This window comes from Lepidochelys kempii, chromosome 18 (assembly GCF_965140265.1).
Source record: "Lepidochelys kempii isolate rLepKem1 chromosome 18, rLepKem1.hap2, whole genome shotgun sequence".
In the NCBI taxonomy this organism is placed as follows: Eukaryota; Metazoa; Chordata; order Testudines; family Cheloniidae; genus Lepidochelys; species Lepidochelys kempii.
In genome coordinates, this window is record NC_133273.1 from 5,458,053 (window position 1) to 5,477,788 (window position 19,736).

Genomic DNA, 19,736 nt, shown 5'->3' on the forward strand with positions numbered 1-19,736 from the left:
TGCTGGAGTCATTGTGTCCCTGTTGTGCCCCAGGGCCTGTGTGCCTTTGTGTATGCTTAGAGGAGGAGCATGGCCTGGCAGTTAAAGCACAGGGCCGCACTATAGGTGCCCTGGCTGCAGAATGGGATATTAGTATTTACATATGTGAGGGGTCATGGCTTCATCCATCCACGCCTGGCTACCTCTACTGCTCCTGCCTTGCTGGTGGGTTGTTCCCTCAGCCTCCCTGGTAATGGCTCCTCTGCTTTTGTCCTTGGCTGGTGCCTGTCTCCCTGACTGCCTGCCTTTCTCTAACCTTATCTGCTGACAATGGTTTCAGTTACTCACATTAGCAGTTGATGCAGATCATTCCCCAGCTCCAGCTGCCTCTAACATCACCCTGTCACTGCCCAGCTGCCATCTCACTCTGTCTCTGAAACAGACCTTCCTGTGTTCCCTCTCTCTGCCTTTGTTCTCTGTGTCCACTGCCCTTCCTGTCTTCTGGGCCCACAGCTCCAGTGTCTATTGACTCCTCCCCTCAGCCCTACATTGAGTCCTTCGCTGAATCAATGCTTCTCCCTGTCTGGTAAACCTGCCCTTTCCTCTCCATCCCCACTGCTGAAACCCCAATCCCCACCTGGGTCATCTCTTGCCTTGATTATTGCTGGCTGTCCTGCTTCTCTAGTTTGTCCCAGCCACAGCTGTGAAACTCCTCTGACCTCAGTACCCACTCCTGGAATCCCTGGGTTGGCATTCTGACTTCTACAGTCTCCCATACAAGCTCCAAGACCTTGCCTGGAAGGCAGCACATACTGTTGTCCCCACCTAGTCCCTGTCTCTTTCTCCTCCTCCACTGCACCCCCCCCCCCCGCCCCCATTCTTGTCCCAGGCCTCTGCCCCTCTCTTCCCCTTTTGTCTCTTCCTCCTTTTCTGAGCTTTATACCTTCTAAGCACTTCCATCTCTGCCTGGAACAGCCCTGCTGTCCTTGCCTGCCTGATGCCCTCTCTGCCTCCAATCTCACTGTTTCAAACACGATTGAATTCATGGAAGTTCTATGGCCCATGCTTTGCAGGAGGTCAGACTAGTATAGTTATCTCTTCTGGCCTCATCTATGAAAGCAGCCTGCCTTCCCCTCTTCTCTGCAATAGATTTTCCCATGGTACATTTTGATAACAAATCCAAACACAACACGTTTCCATTTTGGTTTTCGAAAACTGAAAAAGTTCCTGCTTTTTAAAAAAATATATATATATATATATTCCTTTTTTCTCTGTCTCTCTTTTTAAAAAAAACAAACAAAAAGCTTCCTTCCTCTTTTTCCCTTCTGGAAAAAAGGTACAAAAAGTAGGAAATGGGGAGAAGGTGAGGGGAACCCCCAAAATCAAAACCCATTTTTGGAAGGTTTTGAAAAATTAAATTAAATGAAAAAATTTTGCTTCATTTTAATTTTTGTCACTGAAAAATATAAAAATCAAACTGTTTTTCCAAAACATTTAAATTTCAAGGAAATTGCACGTTAGACTGGAAAATGTTTCAGTAGAAATATTCCACCTCACTCTACTCATCAATGCTTCCTACATCCTCCCTCACAGAATCATAGAATCATAGGACTGGAAGGGACCTCGAGCAGTCATCTAATCCAGTCCCCTGCATTCATGGCAGGACTAAGTATTTTCTAGACCATCCCTGACAGACTGCTGCCTTGGGTGTGTTTCCTTGTGTCGTGGAAGCTTGTAAGCTCCTCTGAGCAGAGAACGTGTTGCTATGTTTGTAAAGCACATGGCAAACTTGTGGCATAGCATAGATGTTTTACAATAATAAAACTGTGTCTATAGAACAGCTAGTAGTTAAATGGTCTGCATTGTAGCTGCATGTATGATATTGTCTGTGTTTATAGTCAGAGAGAGCTCACCTTTTGCACACAAGGTTTTGTGGTTCTGATGCCAGCGTCTTTGGGAAGGACTGCTTTTGTCTGGAAGTTTGTCTTGGAACCGACACCTTGCTCACATGAGAGCTTTTGTGTTCCGTAACCTCCGGCCTCCTTTCCTGAGAAGTGAGCTTATGATGTCCAGAAATCCTGTCCCCCTTGTCAGGGCCAGCTGGAGAAGTTCCAGCCTCTGATCTTGGCTCTCACTGCAGGGAAGATGTATGCCTGCCAGTACTGTGATGCAGTATTCGCCCAGTCCATTGAGCTGTCTCGTCATGTGAGGACTCACACCGGAGATAAGCCATATGTCTGCAGGGAGTGTGGGAAAGGATTCAGGCAGGCTAATGGGCTCTCCATCCATCTGCGCACCTTCCACAGTGAGTATCTGAGCCCTGCCATGCCTCAAATAGAGTCCTTCCCATAAGGCAGAACAGAGCTGTTGGAGCTCCTTAAACAAATGGCCATCAGAATGTGACTGAGAGGCAGAGATGAAGGGGCGATGCCATGTTCAAGTGTTTGATGTTCCAGACCACAGCAGTCCTTGCTCTGCCAGGCAATGCAAGGGGCAGTCCTGGTGTCCTGGAGCTTCATGGGCGCTATGAAGGACTGCAGTCTGGTCTTTCACTGGTGCTTCCATGATGGTACTTTCCCTCCTGGAAAGGAAAAGGCTGTTAAGCTTTACATGGTGGAGGTAGGGGTGGGATCTTCTCAAGGAAACAACAGCACCGTCTAACAACACAGGCCAAGGGAAAGTGGGGCTCCAAAGAACCAACTGGGAATCTTCATCACTGTAAGTGACGGGGGAAGAAAGAGGGGAATAGTACTTACCTGCAAAGATCCTAAAACTCAAATGTTTGCTATTGCCTGGAAATAACTAGCATTTCTTTTCCTCTCTTGCTCCCCTCTTTCTTCTGCCTCTTCTCATTTCTTTTCTTCTTGATCTGTCTGTCTTCCTCTCTCCTCTCCCCCCCCCGCTTTTCACCACCTCTTTGTGGGAGCAGATATTGAGGATCCGTATGATTGTAAGAAATGTCGGATGAGCTTCCCCACCCTTCAGGAGCATCGCAAGCACATTCATGAGGCCCACTCCAGAGAGTACCATCCCTGCACTACCTGTGGGAAAGTCTTCAGTGCTCCATCCCTCCTGGAGCGCCACATGGTGACCCATGTTGGAGGGAAGCCATTCAGCTGTGAGATTTGTGACAAAGCCTATCAGGTGGGCTGGGCTCAGTGCACATGTTACCCCAACATCCCAAGTACCCTAATGCACGTGTTATCCCACCCCTCCAGCATACCCCATTGCATGTTGCTTTTCAGAGAAACCACTCACTGACAGTGTGCAATTAGACACTCACACAGGGCAATGCCTCCATTGCAAAAGGAACAAGACGACTCGTTGTTCAGAGCAGGGGTAGTCTTGTGACCAGTAGAAAGAAGGGAGGCGTACAAACAAGGACAATAGAAATCTGTAGGCTTTGAAAATGTGCCAGTTGCAAAGATCTAGATAAATTCCTGCCCTGGACTCCCCAGAATCTGAGCTTTGGCTTCAATATAAAGTTTCTAGCCTTCTTGGCTGCTAAGATCCGTTAGAATAGAATTCCCCATTTTGCAAATGGCTCCCTAGTGAAGCAGCAGGTATGAAAATTTAGCGCCAAATGGGCCTGTAGTGAGGAGGATGGGAGAGAATGAGTAGTGCTGGGCTTTTCAGAGGCTGTGGGATGAATTTTGTTAGTAGAGCTCACATGCTTTCTAAGCCCCACTCAGGATGCTGTACTGCTGATGTAAATGAGTTACAGTAACACAAGCAAAGTATCAACTGTACTGAGTGGCACAGGGTGGGTTGGGATCAGATCAGATGAGCAGTACAGTTTGCTGTGTGTCTTCCCATGGCGCACAGCTGCTGTATCCATGTGGCCTTATGACCACAGCCTGTTGCTGTCACATTACCCTGTGGAACAGCTTTGCCATTGTAACATGGTTTGCTTTATGTCTTTACAGCAATTGTCAGGGTTATGGTATCACAACCGGACCCATCACCCTGATGTCTTTGCAGCTCAGAATCACCGCTCTTCCAAGTTCTCCTCACTGCAGTGCAGCTCCTGTGACAAAACCTTCTCCAGCACTACTGCTCACAAGAAGCACGTCAAGGCAGAACATGCAGGTAAGAATCCAGCACTGTGTGCTCTGGGGAGCCAGTGCTGTGGAGTTCGAAGTGAGCTGCATGAACAGCCCTAACCTGGCAGGATTGTGCACAGCAGTCTCCTGAGACAGCACTAAAATTCACTATATCCCATCAAACCAGTCTCCTCCAGTGAGTCCCCTCTCTAGGAATGTCTACACTATAATTAAACACCCGCAGCTGGCCCGTGTTAGGTAATTCAGCCTTGCAGGGCTCGGGTTACGGGACTGTTTAATTGCAGGGTAGACATTCGGGCTTGGGCTGGAGCTAGGGCCTCATGAGCAGGGAGGGTCCCAGAGCCTGGGCTCCAGATCAGGTCTGTACATCTACACCACAGTTAAACAGCTCCACAGCCCGAGCCCAAGTCAGCTGACACAGGCAAGCCGTGGATGTTTAATTGCAGTGTAGACATGCCCTCTGTGTGATTAACTCATTCTGTAACAACTTCCCTTTGCTAAGTCATCTCTCCTAAGATGCTTCTTGTTACTGTAGTGAGATGGGCTCTTGCTGCCATGGCCCCTTGAGAAATGGCGACTGTCTAGGTCGGGAGCCCTGGTCCACAGTGACTGTCTGATTTGGAAGGAACTTTGAGCCCACACCTCTCCCCATGCTCTTCTTTTCAGATGTGAAGTTCCATGAGTGTGAGAAGTGTAATGAGCTTTTCCCCACGCTGGCTCTGCTGCAGGTCCATGTCAAGTGCAGGCACTCAGGTCTTTTTTTATTGTTATTTGTATTCCCATAGCACCTAGGGAACCTGTGTCATGGACCAGGCCCCCATTGTGCTAGGTACTGTACAAACCCAGAACAAATAGCCCTTGCCCCAGAGCGCTTGCAATCTAAATATAAGACAACAGATGGCTACTGAACAGAAGGGGGAGTACAAGGAAACAGTCAGACACTACTGGTCAGCACCAGCGGACTCAGCTCACCAGCAGCCTAACTGTTGTCTTTTGTAGGCATCATGGCAAAGGAGAGTTTGAAGGAGGGATGTGAAGAAGGCTAATGAAGTGGCTTTGTTGGTGTTTATGGGGAGCGCCTCCCAGACATGAGGGGCAGTGTAGGAGAAAGCACAAAGGTTCTTGTTTGAAAATTTAACAAGTGGGTGATGGAGGCTGGCATCACGAGCCAATTAGAGGTGGGAGTCAACATCTCAATAGTGAATGAGAGATGATAGGTAGAGTGGGGATAGGCTGTGAAGGGTCTCGAAAGTGAATACAAATAGCTTATGTATGGTACGCTAGAGAAGAGGGAGCCCGTGGAGGGACGCAAAAGGCAGGGGGGATGTCATGGTCCGTGCAGCGAGCTAAGAGAATGATCCTTGCAGCAGCATTCTGAATGGATAGGAGTGAGGCAAGGTTGCCTTTGTCAAGGCCCAAGAGAGAAGCATCTTGCAGTAATCAAGACATGAGATGAGAGCCCGGAGGAGAGATGTAGCTGTGTGGATGGATAGGAAAGGCCGTATCTTAAGGATGTGATGGAAGAAGAATCTGCAAGATTTAGACATAGCTTGGATGTGAGGCCCTAGAGTGCATTCCAAGTCACAGATGATGCCCAAGTTATGGGCCTGTGTGACAAGCTTGGTTGGATAGTTGTCCACAGTAATCAAGAAAGGAGGTAGGGGAAAGGTTTGGAGGGCTGGGGAGATTAAGAGCTCTGTTTGAGCCTCAGTTAATGGCTAGACATCCATAAGGGGATGTAAGAGAGGCAGGCCAAGATTTTAGTTAGGACAGAAGGAGACCGGTCTGGAGTAGCGAAGTAGATCTGTGAGCCCTCAACATAGAGATGGTAGTTGAATTTGTGTTTGCAGATGAGATTATCACAGATGAGTTGTAAAGGGAGAGGAGAAGGGGATAAAGACAGAGCCTTGTGATAGCACCACAAGACAGCTGGGGTGGGGTATGAGGAGGATCCTCCTAGGACATGCTGAAGGAGGAATTAGAGAAGTACAAGGAGAACCAGGAGAGGACAGTCAGGGAAGCCAAGGGAGAAGATGATTTCAAGAAGAATAGCATGGTCAGTGGTGTCAGAGGTGACTAGCAGGTCAGGGAGGATGAGGATAGAGGACTGGTTCTGAGATTTGGCTAAAAGGGGGACACTGGAGACTTTGATGAGAGCAGTTTCAGTAGAGCTGAAGGGGAGGAAGCTACTGTGGAGAGGTTCTGGAATGGAGTTCCACTTTTCCAGTTCCATACAGTGATTGTAGAGAGCAAGGAGGGAGATGGGGCACTAGTTTGTGAGGTAGGTGGGGTCAAGGGTGTGTTTTTAAGATGGGAGAAACTAAAGCATGTTTGTCTTGTGAGGGGAATGAGAGAGGAGAATGAGAGTTTAAGGAGAAGAATAAGGGAGGGTGTGAGGGAGATCAGGAAATGGGATGGAGTCAGTGGGGCAAGTCAAGGGGTTGGAGGAGGAGAGCAGATGAGAAACTTCTGTGTCTGTGAGCAGAGGAGGAGAATGTTGTAGGTGGGGAGGCGGGAAGGGAAGGCAAGCTGAGGGGAGGGGGAAGGTCACTGTCATATTTTGTCAATTTTCTCATGGAAGAAATCAGCAAGTTCCCATGTAGAAACAGAAGTGGAAGCAGGACAAGGAGGGAGGAATGAGTCAAAGGTGACAGAAAACGCGGCTGGGATAGAGGACATGGTGTTCAGTTAGGTTGGAGAAGGAATGTGTTTAGCTAGGAAGATGGCGGAATTGACGGAGGAGAGAACAAATATGTAGTGGAGGAAGTCACTTTGGTTCCAGAAATTTGGCCCAAGACACGCTGGAGCAGAAGTGGAGGAAGCAGATGTTGGGGGTGAGCTGGGGCTGAGCGTTGTGAGGGCAGATCTTGCAATGGTCTTTTTAAATCAAAATTGGAAGTTTTTTCTAAGTGATCTGCTCTAGTTCAAACAGGAATTAATTCAGGGCAGTCCTATGGCCCGTGTTGTGCAGGAGGTCAGACTACCTGATCACAGTGGTCCCTTCTGGCCCTATGTTCTATGAATGTATGAGTTGAGATTGGAGAGGAAGGCTGGTGGATCATGGATGACAGCAGCGTGGCAGGGGAGAGGAGAGAAGGGTCAGATGCAGGACTGCTCAAATGAGGAGAAGGAGTGAGGAGGGAGAGGTTGGCAGCAGTAGTAATGGGAGAGAAGAAGCCCAACAGCCCCACCACAGTCTGATACAGGGCAAGGAGTATGAGAGAAAGAGGGCAGCTGTAGAGGCAGTATCAAGTTGAAGGGATCCAGGTCTGTGTGAGAGCCAGGAGCTGGAGAGAGCGAGGTAAAAAGAGGTCGTGGATGGCTGAGATCTTGGTGGAGATGGAGTGGGTGTTCCAGAGACAGCAAGAGAAGGGGGAAGGCGAGAGATGGGTATGAGGGGTGGAGGTGGTGGCAGGGATGGGGTTGGCAGGTAGAGAGGTTGGGGGATGGAGGGAGGTCCAAGTTTGGGGCAAATATCTCCCGAGGTGAGAAGGGGAGTGTGGATATAGGATCTGGATTTGAACTGGTGGAAGGAGATGGGAAGAGAAGGCGGGAGCTGGTGGGAGCTGTAGAGGGGTGAGGGTAACAGGAAGAGGCAATTGAATCAATGCAGGGAAGAGAGGGATGGAGGCTGTGATGCAGAAGGGGGGTGGAGAGAGCTATGGGTGAGAGGCAGATGGGCAAGATAAAACCAAACCCCCACAACAATCCACGCCATAGTGCATCACAAAGTGCAGGCAGGATCCCTCACCATCGTATTCAGTGTCCCACCCCTGCACACACCACTGTGCGGCTCATTGCAGAGCCTCTCACACACTGCTCCTCATTGTCTCCAGCATCACACTCCTTCCTCCCATGCCTACCCCAGCCCTGGCTCTCTGCTCTTCCAGTATGTTCCACTCAGAGTGATGCTTTCTCCATGTCTCTTACACAGGGACCCAGCCATTTCGCTGCTTGTACTGCATGGCCTCCTTCCGCTTCCCGGGGGCCCTGCAGCACCATATCACCACAGAGCACTTTAAGCAGATAGAGAGCACCTTCACTTGTGGGCTGTGTGGGGAGCTTTTCACTACTCGGGAGCAGCTGCAGAGTCATTACAGCGCTGAGCACCCAAAGGTGACGTTCACGGAATGCCAGGCCACCACTGCCCAGCTTGTGCAGGTAACTGATTCCTCCAGTCACTGGCAGGCACCATGAGTGCCAGGCAAACCTCATGTAGGGGAGGCTGGAATAAGCTCCCAAAGTTGAAATGCCTCTGTTGATAGAATCATAGAATATCAGGGTTGGAAGGGACCTCGGGAGGTCATCTAGTCCAACCCCCTGCTCAAAGCAGGATCAATCCCCAACTAAATCATCCCAGCCAGGGCTTTGTCAAGCCTGACCTTAAAAATATCTAAGGAAGGAGATTCCACCACCTCCCTAGATAACGCATTCCAGTGTTTCACCATCCTTCTAGTGAAAAAGTTTTTCCCAATATCCAACCTAAACCTCCCCCACTGCAATTTGAGACCATTACTCCTTGTTCTGTCATCTGCTACCACTGAGAACAGTCTAGATCCATCCTCTTTGGAACCCCCTTTCAGGTAGTTGAAAGCAGCTATCAAGCAATCCCCCCTCATTCTTCTCTTCCGCAGACTAAACAATCCCAGTTCCCTCAGCCTCTCCTCAGAAGTCATGTGTTCCAGTCCCCTAATCATTTTTGTTGCCCTCCGCTGGACTCTTTCCAATTTTTCCACATCCTTCTTGTAGTGTGGGACCCAAAACTGGACACAGTACTCCAGATGTAGCCTCACCAATGTCGAATACAGGGGAACGATCACGTCCCTCAATCTGCTGGCAATGCCCCTACATATACATCCCAAAATGCCATTGGCCTTCTTGGCAACAAGGGCGCACTGTTGACTCATATCCAGCTTCTCATCCACTGTCACCCCTAGGTCCTTTTCTGCAGAACAGCTGCCGAGCCATTCGGTCCTTAGTTTGTAGCGGTGCATGGGATTCTTCCATCCTAAGTGCAGGACTCTGCGCTTGTCCTTGTTGAACCTCATCAGATTTCCTTTGGCCCAATCCCCCAGTTTGTCTAGGGCCCTCTGTATCCTATCCCTACCCGCCAGCGTATCTACCTCTCCTCCCAGTTTAGGGTCATCTGAAAACTTGCTGAGAGTGCAATCCACACCATCCTCCAGATCATTTATGAAGATATTGAACAAAACCAGCCCCAGGACCGACCCCTGGGGCACTCCACTTGATACTGGCTGCCAACTAAACATGGAGCCATTGATCACTACCCGTTGAGCCTGACAATCTAGCCAGCTTTCTATCCACCTTATAGTCCATTCATCCAGCCCATACTTCTTTAACTTGCTGGTAAGAATACTGTGGGAGACCGTGTCAAAAGCTTTGCTAAAGTCAAGGAACAACATGTCCACCGCTTTCCCCTCATCCACAGAGCCAATTATCTCGTCATAGAAGGCAATTAGATTAGTCAGGCATGACTTGCCCTTGGTGAATCCATGCTGACTGTTCCTGATGACTTTCCTCTCCTCTAAGTGCTTCAGGATTGATTCCTTGAGGACCTGCTCCATGATTTTTCCAGGGATTGAGGTGAGGCTGACTGGCTTGTAGTTCCCAGGATCCTCCTCCTTCCCTTTTTTAAAGATGGGCACTACATTAGCCTTTTTCCAGTCGTCCGGGACTTCCCCCGATCGCCATGAGTTTTCAAAGGTAATGGCCAATGGCTCTGCAATCACATCCGCCAACTCCCTCAGCACCCTCGGATGCAGCGCATCCAGCCCCATGGACTTGTGCTCGTCCAGCTTTTCTAAATAGTCCCGAACCACTTCTTTCTCCACAGAGGGCTGGTCACCTACTCCCCATGCTGTGTTGCCCAGCGCAGCAGTCTGGGAGCTGACCTTGTTCATGAAGACAGAGGCAAAAAAAGCATTGAATACATTAGCTTTTTCCACATCCTATGTCACTAGGTTGCCTCCCTCATTCATCAAGGGCCCACACTTTCCTTGACTTTCTTCTTGTTGCTAACATACCTGAAGAAACCCTTCTTGTTACTCTTAACATCTCTTACTAGCTGCAACTTCAGGTGTGATTTGGCCTTCCTAATTTCACTCCTGCATCCCCGAGCAATATCTTTATACTCTTCCCTGGTCATTTGTCCAATCTTCCACTTCTTGTAATCTTTTTCTGTGTTCAAGATCAGCAAGGATTTCACTGTTAAGCCAAGCTGGTCGCCTGCCATATTTACTATTCTTTTGACACATCGGGATGGTTTGTCCCTGTAACCTCAATATGGCTTCTTTAAAATACAGCCAGCTCTCCTGGACTCCTTTCCCCCTCCTGTTATTCTCCCAGGGGATCCTGCCCATCAGTTCCCTGAGGGAGTCAAAGTCTGCTTTTCTGAAGTCCAGGGTCCGTATTCTGCTGCTCTCCTTTCTTCCCTGTGTCAGGATCCTGAACTCGACCATCTCCTGGTCACTGCCTCCCAAGTTCCCATCTACTTCAGCTTCCCCTACTAAGGGTTGAGAGGTCCATCCCTCTCCTTCCTCCCCTGCCTCCTCCCAGCCCCATTATTCTCTGCATTGGTGGGCATCCCCAGCTCCCCTACTTCCACTCCTGCTCCACAGCTCCCCTGCAAAAAAGCGTGACTCCAGTGAGCCCCATGTCTGATAGGTCCTTAGGCTGCTTGGAGCTCCCTGGGCTCTGGTATGCAAAACACAGGGGTGTGACTGGTTTGGTGGGGAGGAAGGAGGGAGCCCTGTCAGTATGTTAATACTTTAACATCAGTCAGGGTTTGGGTAAGCAGGAAGTGCTGAGGCTTTGTTCAAACTGAATTGGTTCCCCATCATGAACAGCCCTTTACCTCCACGCTTTCCATTCCACAGACCCAGACTCCCATTCTCACCCATGCTCTCGGGGAACTCAGACAGAGGTGTTGGCGAGATGTGTGGAGCAGACTGATTACTCAAAGGAAGAGTCTGTTGGAATCCAGATGACATTCCCCATTAGATTATAACTATTTTGTAGAAGGCCAAATTAGGCCTGGAACCCCATACTGTCCCTTTAATATTGACAGGTTTGAGAGTAACAGCCGTGTCAGTCTGTATTCGCAAAAAGAAAAGGAGTACTTGTGGCACCTTAGAGACTAACCAATTTATTTGAGCATGAGCTTTCGTGAGCTACAGCTCACTTCATCGGATGCATGCCGTGGAAACTGCAGCAGGCTTTATTTATACACAGAGAATATGAAACAATACCTCCTCCCACCCCACTGTCCTGCTGGTAATAGCTTATCTAAAGTGATCATCAGGTGGGCCATTTCCAGCACAAATCCAGGTTTTCTCACCCTCCACCCCCCCACACAAATTCACTCTCCTGCTGGTGATAGCCCATCCAAAGTGACAACTCTTTACACAATGTGCATGATAATAAAGTTGGGCCATTTCCTGCACAAATCCAGGTTCTCTCACCCCCTCACCCCCCTCCCAAAAACCACACACACAAACTCACTCTCCTGCTGGTAATAGCTCATCCAAAGTGACCATTCTCCCTACAATGTGCATAATTAAGGTGGGCCATTTCCAGCACAAATCCAGGTTTTCTCACATCCTCCCCACCCCCATACACACACAAACTCACTCTCCTGCTGGTAATACCTCATCCAAACTGACCACTCTCCAAGTTTAAATCCAAGTTAAACCAGAACATCTGGGGGGCGGGGGAGGGTAGGAAAAAACAAGAGGAAATAGGCTACCTTGCATAATGACTTAGCCACTCCCAGTCTCTATTTAAGCCTAAATTAATAGTATCCAATTTGCAAATGAATTCCAATTCAGCAGTTTCTCGCTGGAGTCTGGATTTGAAGTTTTTTTGTTTTAAGATAGCGACCTTCATGTCTGTGATTGCGTGACCAGAGAGATTGAAGTGTTCTCCGACTGGTTTATGAATGTTATAATTCTTGACATCTGATTTGTGTCCATTTATTCTTTTACGTAGAGACTGTCCAGTTTGACCAATGTACATGGCAGAGGGGCATTGCTGGCACATGATGGCATATATCACATTGGTGGATGTGCAGGTATACGAGCCTCTGATAGTGTGGCTGATGTTGTTAGGCCCTGTGATGGTGTCCCCTGAATAGATATGTGGGCACAATTGGCAACGGGCTTTGTTGCAAGGAAAGATTAAGAATGAGCTCTCAAAAATGGATACTCTCATAAAAAACCAACCTTCCACACAAACTTCCTCGTGGCTGGATTTTACTAAAACTAGACAAGCCATTTACAACGCACACTTTGCTTCTCTACAAAAGAAAAAGGACACTAAACTTTCTAAACTACTATATGCTACAAGGGGCCACAGCAATGGTTCCCTCAACCCACCTAGCAATATTGTTAACCTATCCAACTATAATCTCAGCCCAGCAGAACCAGCTGTTCTATCTCGGGGCCTTTCCTTCTGCCCCTCCATCCCCACGAACATGATACAGTTCTGTGGTGACGTAGAATCCTATTTTCGACGTCTCCGACTCAAGGAATATTTCCAAAATACCTCTGAACAACATACTAATCCGCAGAGACCTCCCTACCAACACTACAGAAAGAGGGATGCTAGGTGGACTCCTCCTGAAGGTCGAAACAGCAGACTGGACTTCTACATAGAGTGCTTCCGCCGACGTGCACGGGCTGAAATTGTGGAAAAGCAGCATCACTTGCCCCATAACCTCAGCCATGCAGAACACAATGCCATCCACAGCCTCAGAAACAACTCTGACATCATAATCAAAAAGGCTGACAAAGGAGGTGCTGTTGTCATCATGAATAGGTCGGAATATGAACAAGAGGCTGCTCGGCAGCTCTCCAACACGAGTTTCTACAAGCCATTACCCTATGATCCCACTGAGAGTTACCAAAAGCAACTACAGCATTTGCTCAAGAAACTTCCTGAAAAAGCACAAGATCAAATCCGCACAGACACACCCCTGGAACCCCGACCTGGGATATTCTATCTACTACCCAAGATCCATAAACCTGGAAATCCTGGGCGCCCCATCATCTCAGGCATTGGCACCCTGACAGCAGGATTGTCTGGCTATGTAGACTCCCTCCTCAGGCCCTACGCTACCAGCACTCCCAGCTACCTTCGAGACACCACTGACTTCCTAAGGAAACTTCAATCCATCGGTGATCTTCCTGATAACACCATCCTGGCCACTATGGATGTAGAAGCCCTCTACACCAACATTCCACACAAAGATGGACTACAAGCCGTCAAGAACACTATCCCCGATAATGTCACGGCTAACCTGGTGGCTGAACTTTGTGACTTTGTGCTTACCCATAACTGTTTCACATTTGGGGACAATGTATACCTTCAGATCAGCGGCACTGCTATGGGTACCCGCATGGCCCCACAGTATGCCAACATTTTTATGGCTGATTTAGAACAACACTTCCTCAGCTCTCGTCCCCTAAAGCCCCTACTCTACTTGCGCTATATTGATGACATCTTCATCATCTGGACCCATGGAAAAGAAGCCCTTGAGGAATTCCACCATGATTTCAACAATTTCCATCCCACCACCAACCTCAGCCTGGTCCAGTCCACACAAGAGATCCACTTCCTGGACACTACAGTGCTAATAAACAATGGTCACATAAACACCACCCTATACCGGAAACCTACTGACCGCTATTCCTACCTGCATGCCTCCAGCTTTCACCCTGACCACACCACATGATCCATCGTCTACAGCCAAGCTCTGCGATACAACCGCATTTGCTCCAACCCCTCAGACAGAGACAAACACCTACAAGATCTCTGTCAAGCTTTCTTACAACTACAATACCCATCTGCGGAAGTAAAGAAACAGATTGATAGAGCCAGAAGAGTTCCCAGAAGTTACCTACTACAGGACAGGCCTAACAAAGAAAATAACAGAACGCCACTAGCCGTCACCTTCAGCCCCCAACTAAAACCCCTCCAACGCATTATTAAGGATCTACAACCTATCCTAAAGGATGACCCAACACTCTCACAAATCTTGGGAGACAGGCCAGTCCTTGCCTACAGACAGCCCCACAACCTGAAGCAAATACTCACCAACAACCACATACCACACAACAGAACCACTAACCCAGGAACTTATCCTTGCAACAAAGCCCGTTGCCAATTGTGCCCACATATCTATTCAGGGGACACCATCACAGGGCCTAACAACATCAGCCACACTATCAGAGGCTCGTATACCTGCACATCCACCAATGTGATATATGCCATCATGTGCCAGCAATGCCCCTCTGCCATGTACATTGGTCAAACTGGACAGTCTCTACGTAAAAGAATAAATGGACACAAATCAGATGTCAAGAATTATAACATTCATAAACCAGTCGGAGAACACTTCAATCTCTCTGGTCACGCAATCACAGACATGAAGGTCGCTATCTTAAAACAAAAAAACTTCAAATCCAGACTCCAGCGAGAAACTGCTGAATTGGAATTCATTTGCAAATTGGATACTATTAATTTAGGCTTAAATAGAGACTGGGAGTGGCTAAGTCATTATGCAAGGTAGCCTATTTCCTCTTGTTTTTTCCTACCCTCCCCCCCCCCCCCCCAGATGTTCTGGTTTAACTTGGATTTAAACTTGGAGAGTGGTCAGTTTGGATGAGGTATTACCAGCAGGAGAGTGAGTTTGTGTGTGTATGGGGGTGGGGAGGATGTGAGAAAACCTGGATTTGTGCTGGAAATGGCCCACCTTAATTATGCACATTGTAGGGAGAATGGTCACTTTGGATGAGCTATTACCAGCAGGAGAGTGAGTTTGTGTGTGTGGTTTTTGGGAGGGGGGTGAGGGGGTGAGAGAACCTGGATTTGTGCAGGAAATGGCCCAACTTTATTATCATGCACATTGTGTAAAGAGTGGTCACTTTGGATGGGCTATCACCAGCAGGAGAGTGAATTTGTGTGGGGGGGTGGAGGGTGAGAAAACCTGGATTTGTGCTGGAAATGGCCCACCTGATGATCACTTTAGATAAGCTATTACCAGCAGGACAGTGGGGTGGGAGGAGGTATTGTTTCATATTCTCTGTGTATAAATAAAGCCTGCTGCAGTTTCCATGGTATGCATCCGATGAAGTGAGCTGTAGCTCACGAAAGCTCATGCTCAAATAAATTGGTTAGTCTCTAAGGTACCACAAGTACTCCTTTTTTTTTTAATATTGACGCTATCAGTAGAGAATAACTCTTTGGATGTGGGAGCCCGGTGTGTGAGATTCCCTGGGATGGTGTTCCACTCGTGTGTTATCATAGAATCTTTATGATCCAAGACTGCATATGGTGCTAAATTATAGCAGCTTTGTGAAGAGAAATATTAAAATTGCTTGCCTGACTTCTCTTTTTCATCACTGGTGCGTGCAGCTTGGAGTTTCCCATTAGGCTCATGCGTATTGTAATTGCAGTCCTCTGGCGTGAAAGTAAATGTTATCATTAGAGCTTGGGCCGAGAATGAATGATGCAGACGTTGGAGCAATTTAGAGGAAAGCATGCTCTAAGTATCTCCTTGACTCTCTCATTCAGGTGATTCAGACATCGGAGCAAGGAGAAGCAGCTGAGCAGATGATCACCTTGGACGAAGCCCAGCTTGCTGACTCCCAACTCTTTGTGACATTGCCAGATCCCCAAACTAACCAAGCTGGCTCGGAGCTAGTGGCAGTGACTATGGAGGACTTGTTTGATGACAAAGTAACTCTGATTTGTGAAGAGGCTAAGTGAGGCATGGCTGAGAGCACTTGGAGGGGAAACCACCAAGCTGGCTTATCGGCTGTACGTACCGAGGTGTGCTGCTCTGGCAGTGAAAAAAACTGGGATATATGAGACTGGCAAAAGAAGTGACACACACTGCAGGCCCAGCACATGTGAGAATGTGAGAGATTGGCAGTACTCACCCTGCTTGGAAGTCATGGATCCAGGATGGCGTCCTTCCCTAGCAGGGGCGGTGGGCAGCAGCTTTTGGTTCTGAGGGAGCGGGCCACATGTCCCTTCCAGCCCAGGTTTGAGTAATAGGAAAAGAGAGATGGAGCACAGCTAAGCAAAGGCTCTGCACAAGCATGTGTGGGGAGCAGAAGAGGGAGATGGAGGGAATTTCATTCAGTCATAGAAAGAGTTAGGGGCTGCCCGTTCAATAATCAAGAACCAGACTAAGCGCTGCTCTCAGCTATGTTGGGGTGCTGGTGACAGATGCTTATGGAGAAATCAGAGAGTATAAAGGCTGTACATGGACACACACGATATTTGCGAGAGCATAGATCTGTGTGGATAAGGCAGCTTCTGGTACACTGCTTCATTTCTTCTCTTGCCCCCTCTCACATGCTACACTGCTCTTGAGGCCTCTGATGTGTCTATACTGCATTTTAAACCCCTGGCAGCAAGTCTTAGAGCCTGGGTCTACAGGCTCAAGGTCACAGGGTTCACTCTACAGCACTAAGAACAACCATGTACATGATTGGGCTTGAGCTCTGACGCCCAGACATACCCATAGAAAATTTGGCTGCAGCTGGGCCCTCCCCTTGGATCTCTGCTCAAGCTGAAGTTTCAGGGGCATTGCCCTAAGTGTCTGTCTTAACCTGACAAAGGGAAATCCAAAGCTTAGTCATGGGAATGAAAATAAGGTGTCTGGGGCTGGCAGCTGTAGGGTCTCAGGATCAAGCACGTGTGGGACAAACCATTGTGCATAGTTACAGGATGTTGGGTTACCTCTCTCAGCAGATGTAGCATATCTAATTAGCTGTCTGTTATTCAGAAAGTGGCTGCTAAGCAGGTGGGAATGGCCCAGCCTCATTCTCTCCTTTAGTCAGGACCGTTAAGCACCAATCTTGCTAACTTGGGGACTACTTGGAGCCTTGTAGGATTTCAGCAAGTGGCCCTTGCCTTTCTCAGGCCGAGTCCTCCTGGGAAAGCTGGCTGTCCATCCATCCCACATCTTGCATCCCCCTCAGCGTTGCACAACTTTTAAAATGGTATACAGGAAGCTCTAACCCAAAGTCAAAAAACACTAGCCTCCGATAGCCCCTAATATCTGCAGCTGGCTCCGTTAACCTGTCTCCAGCAAGGGTTAGCAATGCCTTGTGTAGGCAGAGCCTAATCCTGGCCAAATCACTTCCAAGGCTATCAGAACAGTTCATGCCCTACACTAAGTAGTAGGGTCAGACCCACAGCTGGACAGCTACAGCTTGTAGCCTCTTTGTAAGATGACAAAGCCGCAAGATCTCCCTGCCTCCTCTAGTGCAGCTGAAGCTGCAGTGTTTGAAGAGAGAAGCAGCTAATCTGAGTGCTGTGGTCCATCATTTCTCAGGCGTTTAATACTATTACTGATGAATTGGCGCTCATGCAAATATTTCTCTTTGAGCACATAATGGTTGCCAGAATTGTACACAGCCATTCCCCTGCAGCACACAATACATGGCTTTGTGAAACGCTTTCAGATACCTTGCATAAAGCTCGCTGTCTGTGCCAGCACAATGCAAAACCTTCATTGCTGTGTAATGGCCCCTTTAAGAATAAATTTCACAAAGCATTCTTATCTGCAGTTTCCTAAAATATAATCTGATAATTAATGGTTTGCTGAACCCATTACGAAGTGCGAGTAGATGGATGCGGGGTTCCTGCAGCTCAGAGGGAAGTAGTAGCATTTATCTTCCTTTTCCTCATGCCAGAAGGTTGAACTCTGCCACTGCACCATTTACATGCTGAACAGTGATCCTCATGGGCAGAGCCCCCACGGTGAGCTATACCCATGTAATCATACTGCCCAGAGCCACACAAGAGCAGAAGATGAACAGATCCTGGCTTTTCAACAGCATCCTGAGCTGGTTCCTTGCAACCACTAGCCTGAGACTGTTGTTAAATAGTCCAAGCTTTCCTTGCCAATCACCTTGCTTGATGCCCCTATTTCAACTTGAAGGATGTGAGCAAATGGCCAAGGTGCCATTTTCCTTGCTGAGAGCAAAGGCCCAGAGAAGCAGACATTCTGCAGCATGAGTTTGTGGGTGACGGATGATGATGTCGCTGAAATGCTGCACAGTGTGTAGTGATGTGCTCCTACCTCTGAATCTCTCCCTCAGGCACGCACATGCTCAGGCTGTCTGTCCCTGCGGATTTTAAGTCAGAAGCAAATCGAAGACCCTTAAATTAACCCTGAATCCAAGCAAATCGAAGACACTTAAATTAACCCTGAATCCAAGAATGGCCAGGAGATGGTGCTCAAGGTCTTGGGAGGTCATTGCAGTGGAAAGGCCTCTGCTAACTTTTGCTGAAGCTCTCCTTGGACATTTCCAAACCTTCTCTCGCTGCTGGGCTCTTGGGCCTCTTGAGAATTTGACCTAGCACCCCAAGAGTTAAAGCACCACTCTGTTAACACAGCATGAAACTGGTTTGATGAGGCTTAGGGCCAACCCCCTCTCCCTAGGGAGGGTAAAAATGCTTCTGCTTACTGCTAGCAGCAATGAAATGGTCCAGGAACAATTCCTCCTTCGAACAAGAACAGTGAAGAAAATAGCATTGATACTTATCATATCTAAATATAATCGTCTTTCCTTTGCAGGATGCACATGAAATTGGGAGTAGGGAGGTGGGAGGGGGTGCGGGCTCTGGGGTGGGGTCAGAAATGAGTGCAGGGTGTGGGAGGGGGCTCCAGGTTGGAGTGTGGGGGCGGATGAGGGCTCGGGTGGGACTGGGGATGAGGGGTTTGAGGTGCAGGAGGGGGCTTCAGGCTGGGACCAAGGGGTTCAGAGGGCAGGAGTGGGATCAGGGATGGGGCAGGCTGATGGGGGAGGGCTCTGGCTAGGGGTGCAGGTTCTGGGGTGGGGCTGAGGATGAGGGGCTTGGGATACAAGCGGGGCTCTGGGCTGGGATTGAGGGGTTTGGAAGGCAGGATTGGGATCAGGGCTGTGGCAGGGGATTGAGGCACGGTGGGGGCTTGAGTGCAGGCTCTGGGCGGCACTTACTGTAAGCAGCTCCCGGAAGTATGTCCCCCTCCGGCTCCAAGGCGTGGCCAGGCAGCTCTGCACGCTGCCCCGACTGCAGGTACCACCCCTGCAGCTCCCATTGGCCGCAATTCCTGGCCAATAGGCGCTGTGGGGGCGGCGCCTACAGACGGGGCGCCGCACAGAGCCGCCTGGCCACCCCTCTGTGTACTATGTAGGAGCTGGAGGCTGGGTCATGCCAGCTGCTTACTGAGAGCAGGGCAAGCCCCCGACCCCACTCCCTGGCTGGAGCGCCGGAACAGGGCAAACCCACCACCCCACTCCCCGGCGGGAGCTGAGTCCGGATTAAATGGTTTGACTGGCCGGATGTGGCTCGCGGGCCATAGTTTGCCTACCCCTGATCTAGTTAGTAGTACCCTTCATGTTAGAGAAGTGTTCGTTGTAGTAGTTTGTTTCCCTCGGTGGTGTCCTCACTAGGGTTTAAACATAGGTCTGTCATGTGGGAGAGCAATCCCAACACACGATGCTTGCTCAATCTCAGCAAGGCCCACATCAAAGAGCATTGTACGTGTGATGAGTCCCCCGCGTCGTCTTCCCCCCCCGGGGTGCAACCTGGAACAGTGATACCACTGAGACCTCTGATTCACCAGCCTGGGTTTCCTCTCACACTGTGCTGCTGTGACAAGCTGTAGACTGC

General features: G+C 49.0%; 1 protein-coding gene across 5 annotated transcripts in view; it reads left to right on the forward strand.

Annotated features, from left to right (window-relative positions):
* The window catches only part of ZBTB40 (zinc finger and BTB domain containing 40), a 76,878-nt gene extending 58,281 nt beyond the window's left edge, over positions 1 to 18,597 (forward strand). For 3 of the 5 annotated variants that reach the window (XM_073317231.1, XM_073317236.1, XM_073317232.1), the window contains 6 exons: positions 2,120 to 2,284; positions 2,909 to 3,123; positions 3,906 to 4,068; positions 4,710 to 4,796; positions 7,978 to 8,204; positions 15,636 to 18,597. In XM_073317231.1, coding sequence (XP_073173332.1) covers positions 2,120 to 2,284; positions 2,909 to 3,123; positions 3,906 to 4,068; positions 4,710 to 4,796; positions 7,978 to 8,204; positions 15,636 to 15,830 — 1,052 coding nt within the window. In that variant the 3' untranslated portion in view covers positions 15,831 to 18,597. The remainder of the gene's footprint in view (positions 1 to 2,119; positions 2,285 to 2,908; positions 3,124 to 3,905; positions 4,069 to 4,709; positions 4,797 to 7,977; positions 8,205 to 15,635) is intronic. The other 2 variants (XM_073317234.1, XM_073317235.1) reach the window with 2 other exon arrangements.
* The last annotated feature ends 1,139 nt before the right edge of the window (positions 18,598 to 19,736 follow it).